The 23,219-nt window shown below is 50.9% G+C and overlaps 1 protein-coding gene across 1 annotated transcript in view; it reads right to left on the bottom strand.

Annotated features, from left to right (window-relative positions):
- The window catches only part of CFDP1 (craniofacial development protein 1), a 54,169-nt gene extending 30,958 nt beyond the window's left edge, over window positions 1-23,211 (bottom strand). Inside the window, exons 1-5 of the mRNA XM_035543474.2 lie at window positions 23,087-23,211; window positions 22,839-22,962; window positions 22,043-22,253; window positions 20,574-20,692; window positions 6,434-6,538 (exon numbers count right to left, since the gene is read on the bottom strand). Of these exons, the coding sequence (XP_035399367.1) occupies window positions 6,434-6,538; window positions 20,574-20,692; window positions 22,043-22,253; window positions 22,839-22,962; window positions 23,087-23,147 (620 nt within the window). The 5' untranslated portion in view covers window positions 23,148-23,211. The remainder of the gene's footprint in view (window positions 1-6,433; window positions 6,539-20,573; window positions 20,693-22,042; window positions 22,254-22,838; window positions 22,963-23,086) is intronic.
- Between the last annotated feature and the right edge of the window lie 8 nt (window positions 23,212-23,219).

The raw sequence follows: 23,219 nt of genomic DNA on the forward strand, positions 1-23,219 counted from the left end.
CCCCTGGCTGGCACGGCCACGCTTGCTCAGGGATCGCTCTGGAAACAAACAGAGGAACAGTTGTAGAGAGTGCTGCCAACTGGAGGGCTTATCGCTCCCTTCGAGAGCTCAGATTCGCACCAACATCTCCTTTAAGACAGAAAGCCAGCATTTTAGTCGGTTCCCATTTAATCCTAATTGCTCGACTTCACGTCTTGATCTCCAGCGAGCCAGCCTGGGCTTGCCTGTTTTCTAAGCCTAGCCCTGCACGAGGCTGACAAAACCCAGCAGCAGATCAAAGTTTTGGCTAACAAACCCGCTGGAAAATATTGCTGTGCTGATTTTCCATGAATGGAGCCATCGGTACGGGATTTTCCGTGAATGAAGCCACCAGCAGGACTGCCCGAAAGCAGGGTGCCCCCCGTCACTGACTGCCCCTCCAGCCTCACTTAGCTGGCTCATTTTTAATGAAGAACGGTTCAGCTGCACTTTTTTTTTTTTGTTGACATGGGAAAAAGCGAGGAAGGCGAGTGTGGGAAAGCAAGCTGATGTAACCAACACAAGCATCTGCTATGGGGGAGACGCCGGAGGGACGCGGTGCAGCTCAGTTCATGCACAAGGAGGCACGATAAAAGCAAAATAAGGCAGGAGTGGAAACAATCTGCTTGGTAGGCTCCCCCCCCAAGCCATGGCACAGCTGGGAACAGGAGCCCTTCACATCCACCTCCAGTCCCAAGCTTTAACCTTAAAAAAAGGCTTCCCCTCTCACCTCATTGCAGCCAGACCACAGCTAACACGGAAAGGTGCAGGGGCTTCCCTCCGTAACCTTGCAAGGGGCCTGGAATACAAATACAGCTGGCTTCGTTCACCATTAGCAGTTAATTTCCTCAATCATTTTCACTGAGGGAGAAGGAGAAATGCTCGTGATCTAAGAGATGAAAGCAAATGAAAATAAGCCTCATAAAACCTGTGCTGCCCTAAGGGAAAACGGCCCCACGACTTTCATTGGGGAACTATCAAAGGCCCCGGTCTGGTGGGGGGTTGTTTGTATTTTATAAGACAGATGCTTTAGAGAGTCTAAGTCCTCAAATAGCTGACATTCCTTTCTGCTGAACCTCCAGCAAGGCTGGAAAAAAGAAACAGCTGATCCCAGTTAGTCCAGCCCGGGGATTCAGCCCAGCCACATCACGACAGAGGACCGAAGCACGGCACGGAGCCATACAGGCACCACTGGACTTTTCTTTTCCAACGCCATGCCACTGCCCCGAGCAAAAGCAACCGCACACGTGCTGGCATACCAAGGCTGCAGGACAGCAGGGGCTGGAGCTAAAAATCTCATTCATTTCTGCTGTAAACCAGAGGCCGGGGCAGAAGATGTTGACTCATTCTGCCTGAGAACGAGCACAGATTGCTCCTGGGAAACTATTTGCGAGGAGGATGTGTAGCGCACGTTTCACTTTCGGTCTGGGACATCGGGTACGAGACTTGCTCCACGAGATCCCAGAGGGTGAGGCTGTTTGGCAATCGTAACCTACAAGTGTGGCAATCGGCGTCGTTTTGTGGAGGAGGATGAAGACCCTTCTCTTCCACACCGAACCAGCCATTGTTTTCCAAATTTCCAAACTTCCCTTTCCCTGCACGTGCAAGCACCTTGCCACACCGATCCCCATGGGGTAATTAATCCCAGTCCACCTTGCAAATAGGCCAGGATACTCCAAAAAAGCACACAGCCTCATTACTGCATTGATTCAGAGAGTGGATTTGCATGAACCAGTGGACAGACACTAACAAGGAATAATTAAAACAAAAAAAGGATTTAAGACCTAAAGAGAAATTGCTCACTTGGATCAGCTACCGCCACATTTCATTTTTCACAACCAAAGTGTATGAACAGGAAATAAGTGGACCTAGCTCTAGGGCACACGAATATTGCCCCTGGCTGGTTCATCCTGCTGTGCACAGAGAAATATGTCATGTACTACTCACGTCCAGACGTTTGGCTGCTGTGCAAGGGGCTGGGACTTCTCCGTCTGAGAGAACAGCACTCTCTGGAGCACAGCAAGGGAAGCGCAGGAGGAAGCTGATGACTGAAATCCCTACCAAGAACAGAGCTATTCCACTGCTTCAGTGACTATTTAAAAAAAAAAAAAAACACCACCTCCAGCTACCCAGAAGTTCTTGATTATTTGCTTTATTTGCATCTTCGTTCAGCCCGTACATGTAAAACGTGCAAGTTTTAGCTAAATAACCAGTTGGTGCTGAGCTGGAATTGGAATGCAAACTCCTGCTTTCTGAAGGAAAAAGGCCTCAGGGGCTGCTGTGAAATGAAGCTGCTCCCCGGAGGCACGAGTGCTGCAGCACTGGCTCAGGATCATCTGAGGTTCACAAAACCTGAAGAGCCTGTGCCTGCCTCACCAGTGCCTGTTTAAGATCCCAAGGAACCCGTGTTAGACATAGCAGCAAAGGGACCCAATTAGCTCCAACCAGGTCACGCAGAAAGAGAATCTTTTGCAAGAAAAGCTTTGGATGCAAAGCAGCCTCTAGAAGCAAATCAGGCTCGAGGGGAAGCATAGCTTCCAAATCACATTAACGAGTCAGATGCTGCAAACGGGCTCAAGGTCCTCCAAGGACAGCGCAAGGAGCTGACCCGTCCGTATCCTCCCACCAGGACTGCCGCCATTTGTCCTCCCGCACTTGAGCTGGGAGAGAAGCCGCACACAGATGTCTTCCTGCCGAAATCCCCCTGCTCCAACAGTAGCACACCGCAGAGTAAATGACTTCCAAAAGCAAAGCCCTGAAGCTTTTCACACCATTTAATGGCCAGCCTACGTGAGCTGCTCTGTTGGAGACTAGGGGAGAAAAGCACTCACGGCGAAGAGGCTGGAAGGTTATCTTGCTCTCATTGCTCAGGGCAAGCATTTGTCTCTGGGTCAGAGCTCTCTTGCACTCTTCTCCTGCTGCCAGGTCTTGCGCTGAAGTCCAAACCCTCATGGACCAAGCTCAGCCCTGGGGTCAGCAAGCACGGAACCTACCGAAAGCCATGGGAGCAGCGCTGCTCGCTTCCAAGTCGGATTTCACCCTGCGTTTCTACCAGCCTGCAAGGCGTGAAGAGGCCCGGGAGGTCACGCATCCACCGCTGTAATTCCAGGCAGGATCAAACAGAGAAGCAACAGCTGGGCTGAGCGAGCAAGTCCACGTTTAATTACAAGCCGCTTTGGTAACGAGCGAACGCGAGAACAAAGCCAGTGCAAAACCTCCCTTTTTCATCCTGGCTCCTGTTCAGGCCATGTAGAAACAGCTGCCTAGAGGGGGATCTCAAATAAGATCCACCAGCAGCACTTTTTCCCTTTCATCTCACACATTTTCGTGATTGCCACAGAACCCCCATTCCCTAGGGGAGGTCGCTGTGCTTCGAAAAGCAGCAAGGACTGAGCAGGAGGACCCAAACCTCCGTGGGTGCCTCCCAGCCCTCGCTCACCCTCCTCCTAGTGTCACACACACACACGTACCTGCACACAGCCATTTTGCAGTAAGCTGCGTGGAGGCTTTCGTTTGCTTTAACGTCCTCCAGCTATGGCAGGGTGTTGCAAAATCGGATTACTGGCAGCAGGAAGCAGCTCTCGGAGCACCAGGGCTGCCCGTCGAGCTGTTGGGTCACACGCTGATGGCCAAGAGCTGCTTTTGCTGCCTCCAAAATGCTCAGTAGTGATGACAAGGTTAGGAAACAGGCCCTAAGACACACACAGGCAAGAAGGTTTGTGAACGCCAGGAGTCATCCACCAATATTTTGTGACAGCAGATGAGAAGCGATCAGGGGATCCCCTCATCACATCTAGCTGATGCCATCTACCAGCAGCATGGGAACGGGGCTGGAACCCATCACCAGCCCCAAACCCCGCTGCCAAACCCAGCCCAGCTGCCACAGTGCTCCGAGAGCTGAGTGCCACGGGAGGACACGATGGGAATCGTCGGGAGGCTGGGAAACCACCGAGGCCCTGGGAAACGAGGGCTTCTGACCTCTCTAGCAAAGCCTGCCGCGAGAACTGGGTGGGATGTTTTGTACTCCTGGCTTTAATTACAGCCAAGTGTTTAACTTGTTCCCTTCCAGCCACCCCCGTGTCCTTTACGAGCACGACTCCGGCTTTTTATAGCGCATCCGGTATGGCCGTTAAACACATCCAGGAAATGCACTTTCAGCCCCAAACATCCCTGCCCTGGACCAGTTAGCTGCGAGGGTTTGCAACGCGGGGATGCAGCACCGGATGTTTGGTTTTGTGACCGCTGCTTTCCTGGATTACTTCTGCCTGTTTAGAGAAAGGAAATTCAATAAATACAGGGCAGGCTGGGTGCATCCAGAAATAATGCGAGCTGCTTGCAAGGTAAAGGAGGAAAAGCCACATGGGGAAGCAACTCTGAGCTGCTCAACCCCCTGTACGCAGGGCAAGGTTTATTTACTTTCTTGTTTTATTACGGCTGACATAAAGCTCCTGGAGGCTGACATCGGCTCACTGAACAGTGGATGTCCACAGGCACATCCAGGATCACAAATTATGTGCATTGCAGTGCCTTCTGGTGATGCTGACCCTGACGGGGACTCTCGCTCAATGCACAAGGGAGAAATGCAGCCCATCCTCCCACATCTGTACTGCACGTAGCCCAAGGACACCAGTGAAGAACCACCAGGACACGCTGGGCTCTGTCCTTCCCCCCACCAGGGCTTGCAGCTTCAAGGGGAGCAAAGTCAGGGCTTGGATGATAGCTCAGCATCTAAAACCTGTGCAATTTTATTAACACACGGGACCTGCAGTTGGCTTTAAAGAGCACCGCAAGCCTGGCAAGAATTTTCTCACCTGGAAATACCCCGGTTAGCTTCCCAGCTGGAAGCATCCCCTAAGTCCTGTGGAGGCATCGTGTTTTCTGGCAGGCTCAGAGACCAGCCTCGGGTACTATTTTAAGGTGGAAAACTTCCAGATGGAGGGCACACGCTGGCCAGGCTGCCCCAGAGTCACCTGTTATACCTTCAAGAGCACTGCTGGGCTCCTCACACCGAGGTGACGCCTCTGCCATAGTGCCACCATCCCATTACAGCATATTCAGCAGCAGGGCTGGCTGCTTGGAAGGAAGGCGAGATCCACAGCCCTGAGCAAGCCAGGCAGCCTCATATTCTGGGCAAGCGACAGTCACGGTGACACCAGGCGCTGGCAAGCTGAATGACAGCCTAATTAAGGCTAATAAGGGCTCTCCAAGCGAGCCACAGAACCTGCCCACACTTAGAGCAGCGGGGAGATCGCCGGGGGCACTGAGAGGGGTTTGGAGAGACAGGAGCGCCAGCAGCCTGCAGGGCAAGGAGCTGCCGCCCGCACCCCCTCTGTGGCTGGCCAAAACGAAGCAGGAACACCGATCCAACCCAACGCAAGGCTCTCCAGCACAACGCCCCCACGCCACTTAGGTTAAAACCGGCGAGCTCTGCAGGGACAAACCGTCGTGTGGCACGGAGAGCAGCAGCCAAGCTACGCTCATCTATTTGTTCATTCATCTCAGGAACAGCAGCTGCTAAGTCACGCACACGCTGCACGCTGCGCTCTCGGTACCCTGATGTAGCTACGAGCTGGAGGCACGAGTGACAATCCAGCTGCGGGGAGTGAATCAGGCCCTCTCTCAGGGAACGGCAGCCTTAAATCACGCTGGAGAATGGCTCTGCAGCAGATGGGAAGGACAATGTACGTATTTGACGGGCCTTGTTTCTGCGTGACCAGCTCACACCCAGCTCATGTCTTTCAGATATAAATGCAAGTGACTGACTTAATAAAAATCATTGTTGGGAGAGGGGCAGCTCCTCCACTCCCGAGAAGCTCGCCATCTCCCAAGCTCACCAAGAAGCACACAGTGACACGTCAGAGGCCCAGACCTGACCCCTCTGTATCTCTGACAAGCAGCAGAATAATCTCGGAATTATGTGCCAGAGCTCGAACAAGAAGCATCAAATCCACACTGCAATGATATTAGAGAACATCGGAGAGGCAGAAACATGTCTCATTCAATCCCCCAAAGTTTATAAGTCACAGCCCAGCCCGTTGTGGCTTTTTATGGTCCATGGAAGCTGCTTTCAAAGGAACTGCAGGCAACCTCAGGCATGTTCCTGGGCTACCTCCAGTTCCATCATGCTGCTCAAGACACTCAAAACAACATTTCCTTACTGGGATGAAGGATTTACGAGGATTGAGAAATTCAAGTCTGCACCTATGAAGTGAGTCACTGGGACTCACGGCTCGCTTCCCCCGCTTCCCTCCCCACAAATCATCACACCTTCCAGGCTTAGTTCTGCTCCCACCGAAATCCTGCAGAAAACAAATGTCCAATAGCTTAAACATCACAGGGCAGAGCCTGCAATACTGACCGGAGTGCCATGTCTCTTGCTAAAGGTCCTTACTGGGCAGAGAAGCCACAAACTCACCCAGAGACTGTTGGGAGGGAAGCTGGAGCTGACGACTGCCACTTTTCTTGCTGCTTCAGGAAAGATTTCGCTTCTTTTGAGGTTGAGTCCACTTCTTTAGTCACTCTGTTGGAGGAAACAGACAAACCAGAGTAAGGCAGAGCCAAACTGACAACAGCAAAACCAAAGATCCAGCAAGGAAACGCGGAAAACAGGCCTAAGAGCCGGTCTGCTGAGCACACCACCTGCACAAAGATCACCTCCGTCAGCTGCAAGCTGAACTTCCACCTTGTTGAGACTTCATTGCAATTACAGCCCCTCTATACTCACAGAAGAAAAAAGGAAAGGAGCAGCTAATTAGAGCTGGGGGAAGGAATTGTTCTGCACGAACAGGAGCGCTTATTCATTCAAACAGGCCAGCCCCACTCCAAACTACTGAATGCTCTGCTCAGGTCACCGGGGGGGCAACTCCAGCCTCTTAATTGGGCTCTTGATGTCCTCATTTGCTGGGCAGTGAGGCAGCTCTTCTGCGACAGCTGTTCTGCCACCCACGGCACGCGGGCTTGGCCACATCTGCAACCCACGCCGGAGCAGGGAGCCTGGCGCAGGGCTGGGGAATGAGAGGGAGAGCTCCGACAAGGCAGGATGCTGAAACGTGCTCTCATTTTCCAGTTAGTTTTTGTTTGAGGCCCTCAGGGTCTAAAATATTGAACTTAAAAACATAATTATAAATCTATATGGCACCTACAATAGGGAATGAATTACAATCACGAGAAAGAATCTCCAGAAAACCACTCAATAATTAATTAATTGTTGGAAACCCCGGGTACTTTAGCCCCCTCCTCTGCACTGCCCTGCCTCCAGCAAGACGCTTTTCACGCTTTCAGTGGCTCTTAATGAGGTTACCCTGGTTTGCCAAGCTAACAATTTTGCTCCCTTCAATAACAAATCCATAAGCCTCTCCTGGGCCCTGGGGCCCGATCTGCGGAGAATGAAGACCCGAAGGAGGCAGCCTGACTCACGGCTTGGTCAGCCCAGCATCAGGCCCCTTTGCTGAAAGCCTCACCGGTCGCAGGACCTGCCTTGTTAAAATTCAGGCCAAGAGCTGCTGCCTCCTACCCACTGAAGCCAGCAGCTCCTGCAGTGAGTCCGGCACCAAAGCTGGCAGCTGGGGCGATGGCACGCGAGCCGGCAGCCCCAAAGCTCCTTCCTGGCAGGAGCCGGCTGCAGGATTCCTGCTGGACCCCAGCACACGCAAAGCCAGCTGGATCACTGCTCCAAACACTGGCAGGGAGGAAAGCACAGCGGAGTTATTTGTTCAGCCCAGAGGCATCAGTACCCTGAAATCCCACTCGCACAGACCCAGCGCACACGCGTCCCCTGCTGACAGGGAATCACTGTCTGTAGAGAAGCTGTTAGGGAAGGGAAACTGTTCTTCCACCTTCTTCGCAGACAGTAAATACAATGGAAAAGGCACGTTCAGACACAAGAATTAATGCTGGCACTAAACACGTCCTGCTCAGCCCCGTGCTGCCAGCGTAGAACAGATTAACCCCATCTCCCCCTCTGCACGGGCACACACCTTTCAGCCTGGTGGCAGTCGTGTGAACAGAGACAAATCCCACATTATGAATATTCAGAAGTACTTGCTGATCGGATTGGAAAGGAGCTGGTGGGAAAAGCAGTTCCGGAAGAAACAAAAGCCCTGCTACGTTGCCATCCCAACTCCAGCCATCCCAAACACACCGCCCACTCACAGCCCCTAACAGCCGCGTCATGCAGCGATCACCCCCCAAAGGTTGCTCTGTGTGCATGGATTTCCTCCAGCAGGACAAACTCGGCGTCTCCACACAGCAATTAGACAGAATTCCCCACGGAGCCCACCCTGAGCCACGGGCTGAGCTGAGTACAACCCCGCAGCCTGTTTGTGCGTGCCGCACCACCCGGCTCAGCCGCCCACCACTGCTCATCATCCCATAGCACGGTCCCTGAGTCACCGGGAGGAACAGCAGGCACACAGCTGAGGAGGCACAGCACGGCAAAAATGCATCCTGGGGGAAAAAACACCCCGTGCTGGCCTCCTTCAAAGAGCTGCCAGTCCTCGACACGACCTCGGCACCTCCTGGGCTAGGTCGCACACCCTGCGAGCTGCTGGGACTGGGACAGTGCTGGATAAAGGATGCAGCACCTGGGAAAGGCAGCCGATGTGACAAGCAGCACACGATGCCACGTGTTGTGCTGGGAGGTGACAGCCCAGCTCCTTGGGGTGCTGTGTGCTCTACTCCCACAAGCCCAAGAGAAAGCTGCAAGTAAATAGTTCACAGGATCCGGGTGTGCGTGATGGAGAGCAGCTCTGCAAAGCCTGCAGGACCTGAGCACAGGGCCCCTGCTCTTGTCTTAACACCACGACACCTTCAGCCTGCTCCAACCCAGAGACCAAACTGACCCACTGCCTGCCTAACTGCTGAGGCAGAGCACAAAGCCAAGATGTGTCAGAAAAATATCTCCAGGCGTTTGCCAGCCTGCAGTCTCACGAAGTTGGCATTTGTTGGACCAGCACAAGTGCTCTCAGAGCAGAAAGGTGGCCAATCCCCAAAACAGGCTGGAAAACAGAAACCTGTGCCTGCTAAAAAACCCCAGCATTATGCACAGGAGGGCTGGGGCCCAATGACAGCACGGAAATCACTTTGCTACCAGGGCACGAGACCAAGGTTACTTACACTTGGACACTTGCTTCCTCCACCACCCCAGGGTACCAGCACCAATGGCTGGGCACAGAATAAAACACTTGGTTCACTTTTTTTGGCCTGTCGGCGGCTGCTCGAAGTGTATTTTTGAGATGTTCGTCGCAGCGACAGAGCTGCAAAGCTGTGTGCAACCTGTTCCAGCAGGACTGCCCGGCTGGGGACAGAGGAATGCGGCAGGAACGTGATTAAAACTGACCTTTGGAGGCAATGCCATCACAAGACCCCCTGATTGCCTCATAAAACCGAACAAAAGCAGCTCCCAGGCAGGCTGTGGCTGGGCTGGTGCCAGCAGCAGCGGCCGCTCCATCAGGAATGACAAAAGCAGGAATGTTCAAGGGCTTTGCAAGGTATTAGCTCAGGTTATGCACATTTCATCCTTCCTCACATACCAGGCCAGGGAGGGAAAAAAAATCCTCTGGTCTGCATTATTACGGGAGACAATAACTCCCCACGCAGAAACCCAAACACTTGCTCCTCATGGGTAGCCGTGAGAGCCATTAATCCAGCTGGAAGAAATCACAGTCATTACTAAGGAAAATTACAAGACCTTTCACTTTTAAATACTCGATAAATAACTGTTTGCCCGACTGTTTACTGGGATGCCATTCACACATTATAATCCAGGAATAAACATGAAAATAAGGATATTGTCAGCAATAAAACGAGGAGCTAGTCTCTCGCCCACTTGCAGACCCTGTAATTCACACACCGAACCACTCATTTCATCACTTCCCCATGAAGATTTCATTATTCTGCTGTGGCATTAAATTGCTTAATAAGACCTCCAGAACACTTATTAATTTTTTGGACCGTGTTGGGGTCTGGTAGCACTAGGATCCTACTGGACAAGGAACTGTGCAACTGTAAAACAGAAAGGTCCTCCCTACTTCAGTGTAGTTATGATGAAAACGTGCTAGAAGCTGGATCACCACACACATCTAACACTAAGCAGGAGAGGAAGACGAGGCAGCACCTCGCAGGTAGGACGAGGGAGGCTGGGAAAGACAAACAGCCACAGCAGGAAGGCTGGCAGGCTCCTGGCCATAGCCTGCCGTGTAACAGCAACCTTGTACATCCCCAGTACTAAAATCCCTCCAATCTATCCGCAGGTAGCTCAATACAACAGCATTTTTCTAACCAAAACGCCTGGGGTGCATCAGGCTGAGAAAGCACGTGTTGGTATCAGGGACTGGGAGCTGAGAGGACAGCTAGGATCCCTCGCTGCAGCAGCACAAAGGTGCCATCTCCCCCAACATCCGTGCTGAGGACGGGCGAGCACAAGTGGAAGCTCTGGAAAATGCCAACTTTTTACCACTCGTACTCAGGACACTCGGTCCTCACTTGGGAAACCTGCCCCAGTTTAGACCTGACACAATTAGAAAACTTTCCGCATCATCCTCACGTTGTTAGCTCTGGGGAATCGCAGGCAGAGAGGGGGGAAATGAGGCTAATTATCCTTCTTCAATATTCCCCGTCTGTCTCTAGCCTCATTAAGTAGCCCTCCAGCCTTCTGGAATGATCACTTGAGAAGCAAGCAATACTCATCTACAGGGGTTTGTAAAAAAAAAAAACAAAAAACAAAAAGCAAACCCAAACCACTGAGCCCTTCTGAGCCAAGAGGAAGACTGTCTCTAAATCCACTTGGAGGTGGTTTTGGGGGACTCCCCCGCTTGCAGTGCCACGGTCTGGGCACTCTCTTCAGCCAGATACACCTGTCTGGTGCAGGTGGCTCCAGCCCGCACGATCCTGAAGCCGCAGGCACGCACGTGCTCAGCACCTCCTGGGAGAGTCGAGCCTCCGCACAACCGGACCTCCAGGCAACATCACCTGCACGCTGGATGTGCACTTGATGTACGCTGGATTACCTGGTGTAAAGCAAACAGAGCTAAAAGGAACAGGTCCCCATCGCTTACTCACATTTTCTAATTTCAAGGTAAAAGGTCAACTTTCCCCGCCTTCCGGAAAAAAAAGAAAAACATTCTCTAAACCTTGCTCTTCAAACCAGGTGGGAGAAGCTATTCCTTGGGAAACTGAGCCTGTTCCCTGAAGGAACACAGACAAGACCAGGCTGGACCAACTGCTACTTCTGCGGGCTGCCTATCTGCGTGGAAGCTGCTGGCTGGTTTTTAACATGAAACAAATCTGATCTGAGCTCCCCCGGAGTCAGGCAAGGCCCACGCTGCCTGCCTGGTGCCGTTCCTCGCAGCAGGTGTGCGCTGCTATCCACCCGGTCAGCCCAGGCTGCACCTCAAAACCATGCATCTGAGAAGAAGCAGAGGTGAACAGCGCCTTAACAGAAATAATGCATAAAAGCGCTCATGAAATCCATGTCCTCATAAGTCTGAAGGAGTTGGTCCCTCCCAGCCAGGGCACAGGTCTTTGCCTCCCTGTTGCCTGGAGCTTTATCCAGCCTAGTTTTAAGCATCCACAAGCCCTGGGTCTCTGCTCGCTGCCTCCCCTCATTTTTGTTTGCACCTCCCCCAAAGGGTTACCTGCAAATTAGGGAGCACACCTCGAAGTTGAGCAATCCAGGTGAACGGACGGATGCTGCTGCTCTGTGTGAGTGTGACAGCCCTCTGACCTCGTTAGCCAAGAGCAGCAAGTACCCTGACAGCAAGGCAGATCCCTGCAACCCCTCAGACCCTGCAAAGCACAGCAGTATTCCTGTTATGGGTCCCTTTTCTTGCCCAGGGAAGGAATATTGTAGGTTCAATGAATCAGGGCTCAAAATTCACTTACAGCACGGACACAAAGGTTACACAGATCACAGCAGGAGCCAACACGCACCACGAGGCAGAAGCATCCCCGTGGAGGAAAGGCCAGACTAAGCCTGACTCAGTTTGTAACACGTTAATGAGATAGCGAGGTAGAGAACAGCTTTGCCTTTCTTTCAGGCTAACACACAAACCCTCCTGGTTGAGGATCCGAGTTACAAAAAAAAAATCCATCTGGCAAGCTGCACTTTCCAGTAGGGGAAACCCCAAGCCCATGGGCTGCAGAGGCGGCTCTGCCAGCATCTCACCAGACTTCAAAAGCCCCTCTCTGAGCCTGGAGCTGTCAGGAACGAGATGGCAGCGTGGAGGAGAGGGAAACACGGCCAGCAGTGAAGAGCTGGGACGGGAGCTGAGGCCCTGCAACAAAGGCACGAACAGAGGGACGAAGGAGCCCCTTATTGCCCAACAGCAAAAGAGCAGCTGTGCGACCCAAAAAGGTCACTGAGCACCTTTTGTTTCCAGATTTTTAAGTCAGGAAATTGTCTGAAAGCCAGGTACAGAAACAATGTCCCCTCCGTTACACACTGGGAAAGGGAGGAATCCTTTCTTAAGCTCTGCACTCACTCTTTCCACACGAACTACACAGGACGCAGGCAGAAAACACTCAGAGGAACCTGCAATGGGAGAAAGCAGCTGGTCATCCAGAAACTGGTGCTGTGCCCAGATCCCACAGGCTTGGGAGAGTTAGTCTGGAGGTCAAGCCGTCTTTTTGGAGATGCTTTGAGACTCTTTCCACCTTTGGAGATCCCAGCTGAGCCCTCTTTTCCATCGCACTGATTACCAACAAAAACACAGACCCAACACCAGCGCACACCAGTTGTTTCCTTGCAAGCCCCAAGCCACGAGAGAAGCACGAGCTGACTTCCAGCTGGACACCTGCTTGGTCACTGTGGGATTTTCAAAAGCACGGTAAGATAAGGGAGAAAGACAGGAGTCAGCGTGCTCCTGAATGCCAAAAACGCCCTGGACAAGCCTGGCACTGCTCTGTGACACTTTGCAAGTCACAGCCCCTCGGTGCTTCAGTTTCCCAGCTAAGCAGAAGCCCCATCTGCACATCCCTTAATGAAAATCCTCGACAGGAGCTGTTCATTAGGCCATGCCCCTTCTCAAAGCACATTAAGCAGACCGTGACATGATTTACTTTAGGAGCAAGTGCTCTGGCTTAAATTTCTGGCTGCGTTTTGTGTCACCGTCCATGAAGTTTTAATTTCTGCAGCAAACATCTAGCGAGTGAACCAGCACACAAGGAAGCTCCAGCTCACACTGAAGGACCTCATCTCGGGACCCCGTCACACTACAGGGCATTTGGATTCCCCAAGGAAGTGCTGAAGCATCAGGGAACTGATGCACACAGAGGAAAGGTTATCAAAGCATGCCCCCGAGACCTTTTTGTTCTTAAGCCTCTTTTGAAAGGTAGCATATTTTCACTTACTGGCTCCCCAGAAAAATCAATAGCTTATTTTGAAATTGGAAAAAGCCAATATAAGCCGTGGATAGCCGAGGCATGCTCTGACCTCCAAAAATAACAATGTAAGGAGAGGAACAGGGAGGCTGCTGCCTGCACTCCACTTTGCCAACATCAGCACTTGGGGCTTGTTTGTAGAAAAGTTACCCTCACTTTTTAGACTTCCACCTCTGAACAGCATCCCACCGATGTGCCACGTAATTCTGGGTGGTTTGATTCTGTCTTCAGGTCCCAAGGCAACATCTCCAGCCTACTGCTCAGGCTAAGAACCTGGAAAAGCTCAAAGGCAAGGTTTTTGCACTGTGCAAGCCTCATGGAAGGAGTGATATGTCACCGAGAAGTGGTTAAAACACATTTCTCTACAAGCCCTTAGCCAAAGAGGACTGAGGAAAAAACCCTACAAACATATAGCATCCCCTGTCATCAGACCAAACCAGATCTAATGGTCCTCAACAAGGCAACGAGACTTTGGAATGGCTTTTCAAGGAGTTACGAGTACTCATTATCCTGACTTTTCCCTTTTTCCTAGCTACTGCTATGAGAGCCATTGCAAAAAGCACATCAAAATCCAAGGAGTGGTTTCTTCCTCTGCCCCGATCAGCTCAGATCGTTGCCTTCCGTTTCTAATCTGACAGCGCTCATCCAGCGCTTCTGGTGGAAGCTGTGTTTCACTTTCTACCCACCTGTAAGAAAGGGTTTTCCGAACACAAGGACACGTTCTCAGCTGCCTTCTCACTCGCAGGTACAAACATCACATCAAAGGCTTTTGCAAAAAAGCACTTGGGGAACACATCACACACGCAGACCTTGAGCTCAAGCAGCCCTCCGCCTACATCACCAATAATCAGACGTGCACCCAAGCTGCTGATCTTCCTCCTGATTTTAAGAGCAAGTGTCTTCCACTCAGCGTTGCACAAAACCCCACGAGCACGAAACAAATGACCGAGGTTCACACCCAGCAAGCGGTGTGAGCGTGCTGCCAACTCCGTGCTATTCATCATCTGAGCTTCCTGAAAAGCATCAGAAGGAAAGGCGAGAGTTAACGGCGTTACATGTTGTCAGAGCTAATTAGCCTAACACATCTGACTGAGCCATGCTGAGACCACAGAGCAAGAACACAGATGGACAATTACACATTTCTTCAATTATTCTCTGTGCCAGCTCTAAATCCTGAGACTGCTGGGAGCAAATTCCCTGCTCTTTTCTCCCCTTCCCTTTGAAATAAATTAACTCTGCCATCCTCAGCAGTCTCCCCACTCCAGCTATCACCCGGACGAGCGACCCTTACCCCTTTTCAAAGCAAAGCAACAAAACAGGAGGCAGTCCCCCAGAATGCCTGGCTCCCACCCACTTTGTTGCCCAGCTTCATCACATTTGGTCTCAGTTATCACATGAGGAGCAGAGAGGACATCGCAGCTACTGAGAAGGAAATAAGAGGCTGCACAAGGATTTGGGAAAGCTCGGGCTGTTCTCAGATGTCCGGTTACTCCTCCTGCAGCTCTTCCCACCTGCCCTCTCCTGAAGAGGGTTGGGATCGAGGCGGTGAAGCTCTGGAAGGGACAGCAGATCTGGGGACAGAAACAGGAGCAGTGACAGCCAAAGAAGGAACTTCAGGCATAACCTGCAACCCTGCCTGCACAGCTCTTACCAGCAAGAGCATTCTTTTACAAAGGAGAGACGCGTTACCAGAAAAAGGGCTTTTGCCAGCACAGAAAAGCCTCCAAGAGACTCTGGAAAAGAACCTGCCCTCCACCACACCACCATCACTTCCACTGCTCCAAAGGTCCTGAATTTCACCATCAAAACTAATTACTCCAACTTAAGGCCCAATTTCAGGTCCTTAAGGTCCATCATACACACCATCTACTCTGAATAATCTTTTTTTTTTTTATTTCCTGAATCCTGAAAGTAAGATGAAAATCTCTGAAGCAGCAACACAAATTGAGTGCTGAGTTTGTTTGCCGGAACACCCTAGAAAATAACCATTTGCAAACAGGACCAGATGAAAAATCAGATTCTCTTCCACCTCACACTTCAACTATGGCTGGTGAAATATCAATCTCAACCAGTACAAAACCCCAGTACACAATAATTTAACTATTTGGTACATCTTCAAATTTAAATAACATTTATGTACATCTTGAAATCCCTATATTCTGCTTTAATGTGCATTAGCCCCAACGCTGGGGTACGACCCCTTCCTAGATCTATTTGGTACACAAGGGAAGCTTGGATCCCCTGGGTGCCCAGGTCACGAAGCACAGGAGACCCAAGGAACCAGGGGGCATCTTCAGCTCCAGCATGCCTCAGTTTTCCTATTCCTAAATGGGGAATAACACCACTTCTTAAAAAGCGCTTTGAGACATATAGTTCTGTAAGAAAGCTAAGGATTTACTTCTCTTTACACCTGTAAAGCTTTCAAGGACTTCAAACACACATCAGAGCCTTCTGTTCCTTTGTATATGCCTCTGGACTAAATGCCTCGCTAAAACCCACTTGAAAGCAATCCCCAAAAGCAAACGATATCCGTGGAACTGGGTCATCGTCTGCCCCTTGGGGCAAGAAAAACCCCCGCCATATGTTAGGTGATTTTCACGACCGAATTTAGCCTGAAAGCTGTCCCAGTGAGAGCACCGTACCCCACCCAACGTGGGCCCTTCCTGCACAGAGTTTCAAAGCAATGGTAAGCTTTAATCAGGCAAACTGAGGAATACTTTCAGAAGCAGCCTGAATTAATCAAGGAACAGGCATTTAAGAAGTGGATAAAGATTACCAAGATCAACCTGGAAAGATGAGCTTCATTCAGACTCAGCCAAACCTCAGCCTTCAAACATGCAAGTACCTGAAGAGTCACTGGACAAACATTTACCCGTCATGCAGGGTCCATAAAACAACCCCCAGCTCCCTGGCCCTACATACTGCTGGTCCAGGGCCCCGTGTCCTGCTGTTTCGGACAGGGCAGGAAGCACGATGCCTTCAGCACTCGTCGGGGGCTCAGCAGAAGGATGTGCAGCACAGAAAAGGCTACTGGCTGGATCTTTGCACCTGCTTATCTCGGCATCTCAACGGCAACAGAAAGCTTGTGCTGCAGACAGAGAAAGAAGATCTTGAAACCTTTTCCTGAAACATTTCTACACGGATCCAGGCCCAGCACCCTGCCAGCAGCCACAGCTTGGGTGATAATTCTGGCCCCAGAGGCGGTGAGAAGCCAGGAATTGCTCACATCAAGGAACACCTGCCAGACATGAGAGTGCTAAAAGAAATGGGTTCAGAGCACGCAAGCACAGCGACGATGCTCAAGAAAAGGCTCAAGGGTTAATGCAAAAATCTGATCTGGAAGTCCTCCAGGGGCCAGTAGCAACCGTCTCTGAGGTGTTGGCTGCTTGCAGGGAGCACCGGCAGTGAGGACTGGAGGGGAAGGGACCGGAGAGCTGGGGTCTGAGCACCCAGCCTGCTGGGAGCTCTTCTGGATCCCAAAAATAAGCACATACGCACAGAATTACGAAACTTTCACTTTTGAGTTCTTTATTTGGAGCTTGCAATTACCCCTGAGCAAAGCAGGGTCTCGAGCACAGGCCTCCCATTCCTGAATTAGCACCTAAGCCACACATCATTACTCGCTTTGCACCTCTGCAAGTCAAATGAAGGTACACTAAGGATGTTTCCACCTAAAATCCATTCTTTCTAACATTCAACGACCTGACTTTGTCTTTCCTTTCCAAGTTGCTGCCCTGGCTGTGACGAATACCCAGGGGCTGGGCCAGCTCCGTTCACGTGAGCTGCCTCCTGCTGCAGTCCTGGACAGACACAGAGGTGACTTTCATGGAAGGAGGGCAAAAGAACAGAACACTGAGCTCAGCAGTGGCTTAAAGAAACTCGACGGCCAAGGTAGTTGGGACTGCCAAAGAGCAAGCCAGCCCCATTGCACAGCTATTGCATTTTGCAACAGATAAACCCTGGCACCGGGGATGTGGCTCCCTACTAATGCAACCCCACATCCTGCATCACAAGGAAAGTTCACAAACCAGAGGTCTCAAAAGGACTTAAATCTCCTCTGGCAGGGAAAAATGTCTTGAACTCTCTTTCAGATGGTGAACCTACCCTTGCAGTTCCCACTGCCCACAATCACAGCCCTTTGGGTGACAGTCACCTGCTGCTCCTTATCTGTGTAAGGCCAGAAAGGAACGAAAAAGAGAAAAGCCACAACTGGAGACAACAGAAGTCTGTTACAAAGACTGTTTCTAGTTCCAGGATTCAAAAGCTTTGGTTTTGCAAGACGTTACTAAATCATGCATTTTGTAAAAATTAAAAGCCGCTAAATTTAGTTCTTTATTTGGCAATTTACAACAGTCTGAACCTAAAGTTCAGCATTAGCAACCGATAAAAGCACAAACTAATTAAAACAGGCACCACTAAGTGCAACTATAATATTTAGGGGTGTTGACAGCTAAGAAAGGAATCTCTTTCACTATTCTAGTGTAACCCTGCAGCTAGGGACTTCTTTCAGGAGACTTTTACTACTCCAATCATGCAAGAGAGATCTTTCGTCTTCTTACAGGGGAAAATAAATTGTTCTGCAACATGAGATCAGGGCTAAATGATCTTCTGTAAAGGGCTTCAATAAGCAGACTGGAAATTTGTGCCCTGAATCTCAACGCTTAAATACTGATCTAAATTCTTCTCGAGCTTTCAGAAGAGCAACGCTCCAAAGTAGCCTCAAACCATTCAGAAAGGAAAGCAACAGAGAGAGCTCTCCCATTTCAGTTCGTTCAGCCCCAAAACGTGCACACAGCTACCGTGTGTTGTCCTTTGTAAACAACAACTTGCCAGCTGCTTCCCCAGGCAAGGAAGTCAGCATTTGGTATTCAGAGCATTTGCAGCCATTAGGGTTAAAGACAACCTCCTGCTAGAGGAGAGAAAAAGCAGCCCTCTGGCACTCGCCTGCCGCAGCTAAAAGCGCCCTAAAAGCACCAGCAGCTGTAGCAGGGAGAGCTCCTGACATCCTACCCACCTAGCGCAACGCGAGGCAGAGCGAACACCACCAAAGCTTCAGCTTTTAACGTGATCTGTCAGCCGCAAAAATCAAGGGGGAACACGGAAGGATTCTTCTGTTATCGGAGAGCTGCAGAAAGCAGCCTGCTGCAACTCCAGCACCAGCAGAGAGCAGCCCTCCGGATCCCGTGGCAGCTTTGTTGCTGGCTCTGAAACCTGTTGATACAACAGCTGCTGTAAACAAGAAGTACATTAGTGGTGGCTTGCAGGATTACAGTCTCGTTGTTGCCCGAGCTCCAGCTTTTGCCTATTTGAAACAAATTTAGTAGAAGCCTGTATCCGTTCCTTTGCAGATCCCCAAGGGAAACAGTCGATATCGAGTACAGGATACCAGAAAAGCAACTGCTGCCGAAAAATATGCTTTTATCTAACTTAGAAGTTTCTTATTACAGCTATTAGAAAACGATAGATAAGATAGCGATGTTGAAACCACAACCTCAGCATCTTGGGAGCTCTGACCAAGTTCTGTTCACATAAGGCAAGACACTTTTGAAAGGACAGTTTCCCCAATCCCTCCAACTAAAACTACCAATAAAAGCAAGAGCAGCACTGGTAAAACTAATCTGCACCCACCACACAAAAGCTAGAATGCCAGAATTACTCAGATGTCGGTCTGATTATAAGTATAAACAATCTTTATCTGGGGCTTCTTTTCACAGAGCCAGGTAACCAAGAAGCTTCAAGGCAGGCATTTTCACAGGCTCCCTGCTTTAAACAGTCCTACTTCAAAGCGTTAGCGCACAAAAAATTCCTTTCTCGTGTTCTGAAGTAAGCCTACACGGCAAGTTTTCCTGTGAATCGACCCCCTCCTCTAGGTGATGCGCTTCTGCTCGTGTCAGGACACGGCACTCACCTACGACACGCAGCCGGACGTGCCCAGACTTCAAAGAAGGCTGCACGCTGATTTCACGTGGCTCCAGAGCACCAGGAATGCAGTTCTGCCCCGCGCCACCTGGTGATATGTCATAGCCCAACAGGCTTTTGTGTGAGCCTGCTTCACCCATCCTCACCTGGGAGGGCATCACGTTTGAAACTAACTCTTTTATTCCACGCCTCAGAAAGAGTGGGGACAAATAACAAGCTGGCTGTTGGCAGGACCGTCAATCAGGAAGCTAAACGTCTGCCTGTAATTCTGCTACAGATTTTTATACGCCCATGGGAAAAACTTCATCTCTCTTGTGCAAAAAGGGGATGATAACTCTCGCAGAAGAGCTGCAGTGGTACAATTCTTTGCATTTCATCAGGGAACAAAGGGTATTCCTACAGTTCAGACTGTGCAGGGAAATGGGAAAGGCACTGCTATGACCCACAGCTCTCCTCAGATTTTTCAGGCAGCAGTGCTGACACGAAAAGCAAGAGCAATGGAAACCCCAGCTCCTGGCTTCCTCCTCCAGATCCGGGCAGCTCAGGTGTTACTGCTGGGAACTGCTGCCCTCTGCTGTCACACAAAACAGAGGCGAAATTCTCATCTGACAAAGCCAGATTTACAGCTGGTCAGATTTCAAAGGGCCCCGTGGTTTTGGTCTTGAACTTTTACACCTTAGTAGCCTGCCCCTTTTTGTAGCTCATCCCATGGGGCCTCCTGCAAGCCAAAGAGCCTAGAGGATGATTTCACCCAGCCCATCACCTTCGCTGCAGCTGTTTCAGAGAAGCTGTTAGCTACTAGTTCAGCAAAACACCTCTTACTATCTGCAGATCTTTGTACTGGATTGTGCACAACGCCAGGGAAAGTGCCAGCAGATATCCTGCCCTCGGCACAGGGTTTGGACTAGACTGAAGGAATAAAAAGGGCTGAAGGAATAAAACGCACGACTGTCATGCCTGCGTGGCCACATTCAATTCTCTCCTTGTCTCAACCCTCAGTGGCAGTGCCACCATTTTATACACTGTCCACACAGGAGGCCTAAGCGAATTTAAAGGAATATTCTCAAGGTACAAAGCGTAGACCTCAGGCAGAAAGATCCTGGCCTCATTTCCCTTGAGGTTCTTCTGTGCTCAGGATTAAAAGCATAAAGGAAAAAGGAGAGGATATACCACGCTTCATAGCGCGTCCCCAGCCTGCCGGCAGCAGAACGACACCCGCTCTGCACAGGCACCAGCTCTGCACAGAGCTGCCAACTCACCTGACTTCCTCGCCAGCAAAGTCAAACACTTTGGTGATTGTCACTTTTCCCGAATCTTTTGGCTTCTCGGAGTCTTTTGGTTTCTCCTGACGCTTCTTCACATTCTTCTCTTCTTCAGCCTGTGAAATACACAAAGGAGAAAGCAGAGCAATGCACTCGTGCAGCCTAGCCAAGTTACCGTTCCAAGTGGCCGAGGACCCAAGACAGACCTCAGGCAGCACCACAGTTTAGTCTGGCTGGTCAAAGCACGTCACCCACAGACAAGAAAAAGGAAAAGAGTCCCTGCTGCTAGAAGGAAGTTCCATGTCTTGTCCCCAGTCTCTCACTGGGAGTCAAGATTTATAACAGACCCAAAATGAGAAGTGAAACTGTAATTAAATATAGGAACTGACACGAATATATTGCTGCAGTTCAGAAAGCAAGCAAAATTCTGAAGAATTTGGTTTTCCCAAATCAAGTACAGCCAAACAGCAAAGTTGCCAGGGTGAATTAAACAGAAATACATTCACTTTTGCCCAGGAATATACGAGACCCATCAGCAGCAAAAGCAAGGCTGATCTTCACAGAGAACCCTGAAGATACCAGGCCATTTGTCAATAATGTTGAGAGGAAATCAGCTTTCTTAAGCTATTTGTCCACACTGCCTCTTTATTTACACAGTAACATCCAAAGCTTTTAACATCACACATGAAAATCCCCAGACCCTGCACATAATGAAAGCAAAAACTTCAGTTCTTGCTCAAAATCAACTACACACTGAGAAGATCTTCAGAAAACAAATCCAAATTAAGAAGTTCACAAGAAGAGCAGAGGAATTGCATCTCCATGAATTATTCCAGACTGTAGGGAAACTTTTAAAGACCACACATGTTCTAGTGATCCACACATAAAACTAGAACTGCTCAGAAGAGAACTTTTCCTCTCTCGTCTATCTACAACCACCTCAGCTGTTCAGCCAGTAACAACTGAGGTGGGGAGAAGCACGAGGCTTCAGATAAAAGGACTCTTCTGAAAGTTGCAAACTTACGCAGCTACACTTGTTCTCCAGCTTTCCAGCAGTTAGAGGAAGAAGCGTCACACAACGAGAACTGTTCTCCCCACACATCACTTGTTCAAGAGTCAAGTTTTTAGTTATAAAAGACTCTTTTAGCTGACAGAGGGGCAACGGTGCCTCTCCTCTGTCTCCCTAGCTTTGGAGCAGCGGGACAGGCACAAGAAACCATTGGGGAGAGTTCTACGCACAAGGGTAACTCAGACCAAGCCTCACTGTGATGTTTCTGCTTCACAAGGGGACTCCACCACCAGGAAAGGAAGCCACCAGGGCTCCCTGGGACACTCGAGGATGCAAAACAGATGGGGCAGGGACAAATCCGTGCCCTCCACAGCTCCAGCTGGAGCTGTCACCACCCAGAATCAGCACTTTCCAACTTGAGGCCCTTCTCACATCCCCTCAGTGAAGGTCCCGGTACCTTGTCAGCTTGCGTGGCCACCGCCACTTTGGGCTTCTGTCCCACGTCGCTAAGGAAGCTGGCCCAAAGCGCATCCTCTTTCTTTTTCTCTTCTTCTTCTCTGTCTTCTTCCACCTGCTTTAAGTTATCCCCCTCCTCCTCTTCGTTTTCCTGAGCCTTTCCTTCCTCTTTCTCATCGGGCTCTAGCACGAGACCTCCTTTCTTCCTCTTCCTGGAAGCAGACACCCAAAAAAACCACGCTGAGATCCTGCAGCACCACCCCAGAGCCCAAACTTAGGTGGGTGAAACAAGCCAAACACTTCACGTTCTGGCTACAGCACCTGCCTGGGAGGCTTCCCCAAACCTCGGAGGGGGGAAGCTGGTTAATTACAGGACTGCCCTGATCAGAAACCACAGTAATTAGGTGGAAAACGTGGCGAGAAGCCCTGAATGGAGCTTACAGGTGGGCATACGGTGTGGACATGCAGGTGGATCGTGGATTCTGCAGCAACCTCCAGGCGAGGAGGCCTTAAACGTGCCCCTTATGCGTGCGGCTTTTGGCTTCCCAAATGGAAAAGAGCCAAGTTACTGTTGTTATTAACGGATCTAATTAGCCACTGGTGAGGGTTCCAAGGCATCCCATCCTTTTAAATCCCAACCCCAAGCCACAAAACACACCGAAACGAGGCATTTCTCCTCACCGGGCATCCCGAGTGGCCCCCAGGCATGCTGCAAGCCCTCGTGGAGCGCCGGACAGCGCAAAAACCCCCGATTTTCCGTTAATTTACCCGGCACAGCCGCGTCCCCGGGTCCCTACCTGCCGGCGGGGCGGCGGGGGCTGCTCCTGCCGCGGGCTGCCCGCGGCCCGGCCCGGTCCCGGTCCCGCTGCTCCTCGTCCTCCTTCACCAGCTCGCTGGCGTCATCCTCGCTGTACTCCGCGCCTGCGGGCACAACCGGCAACGGACCCCCGGTAATTAAACCCCTCGGTAACTAAACCCGCCGGTAACGAAACTCCCGGTAATTGACCCCGCGGTAAGCGGCGGCCGCCCCGGTGGCGAGGCTCACCCGAGGGCACGTAGTCCTCGTCCTCGGCCGAGCTGTACGCCTCCTCCTCCGAGCCCGACATGGAGCCGCCGGTAACCACCGGGAGCCGCCGCCGCCGCCAGAGCGCCGCCCCCGCCGCCGCCGCCGCCCTCGA

The sequence above is a fragment of the Cygnus atratus genome, chromosome 12 (assembly GCF_013377495.2).
Source record: "Cygnus atratus isolate AKBS03 ecotype Queensland, Australia chromosome 12, CAtr_DNAZoo_HiC_assembly, whole genome shotgun sequence".
In the NCBI taxonomy this organism is placed as follows: Eukaryota; Metazoa; Chordata; class Aves; order Anseriformes; family Anatidae; genus Cygnus; species Cygnus atratus.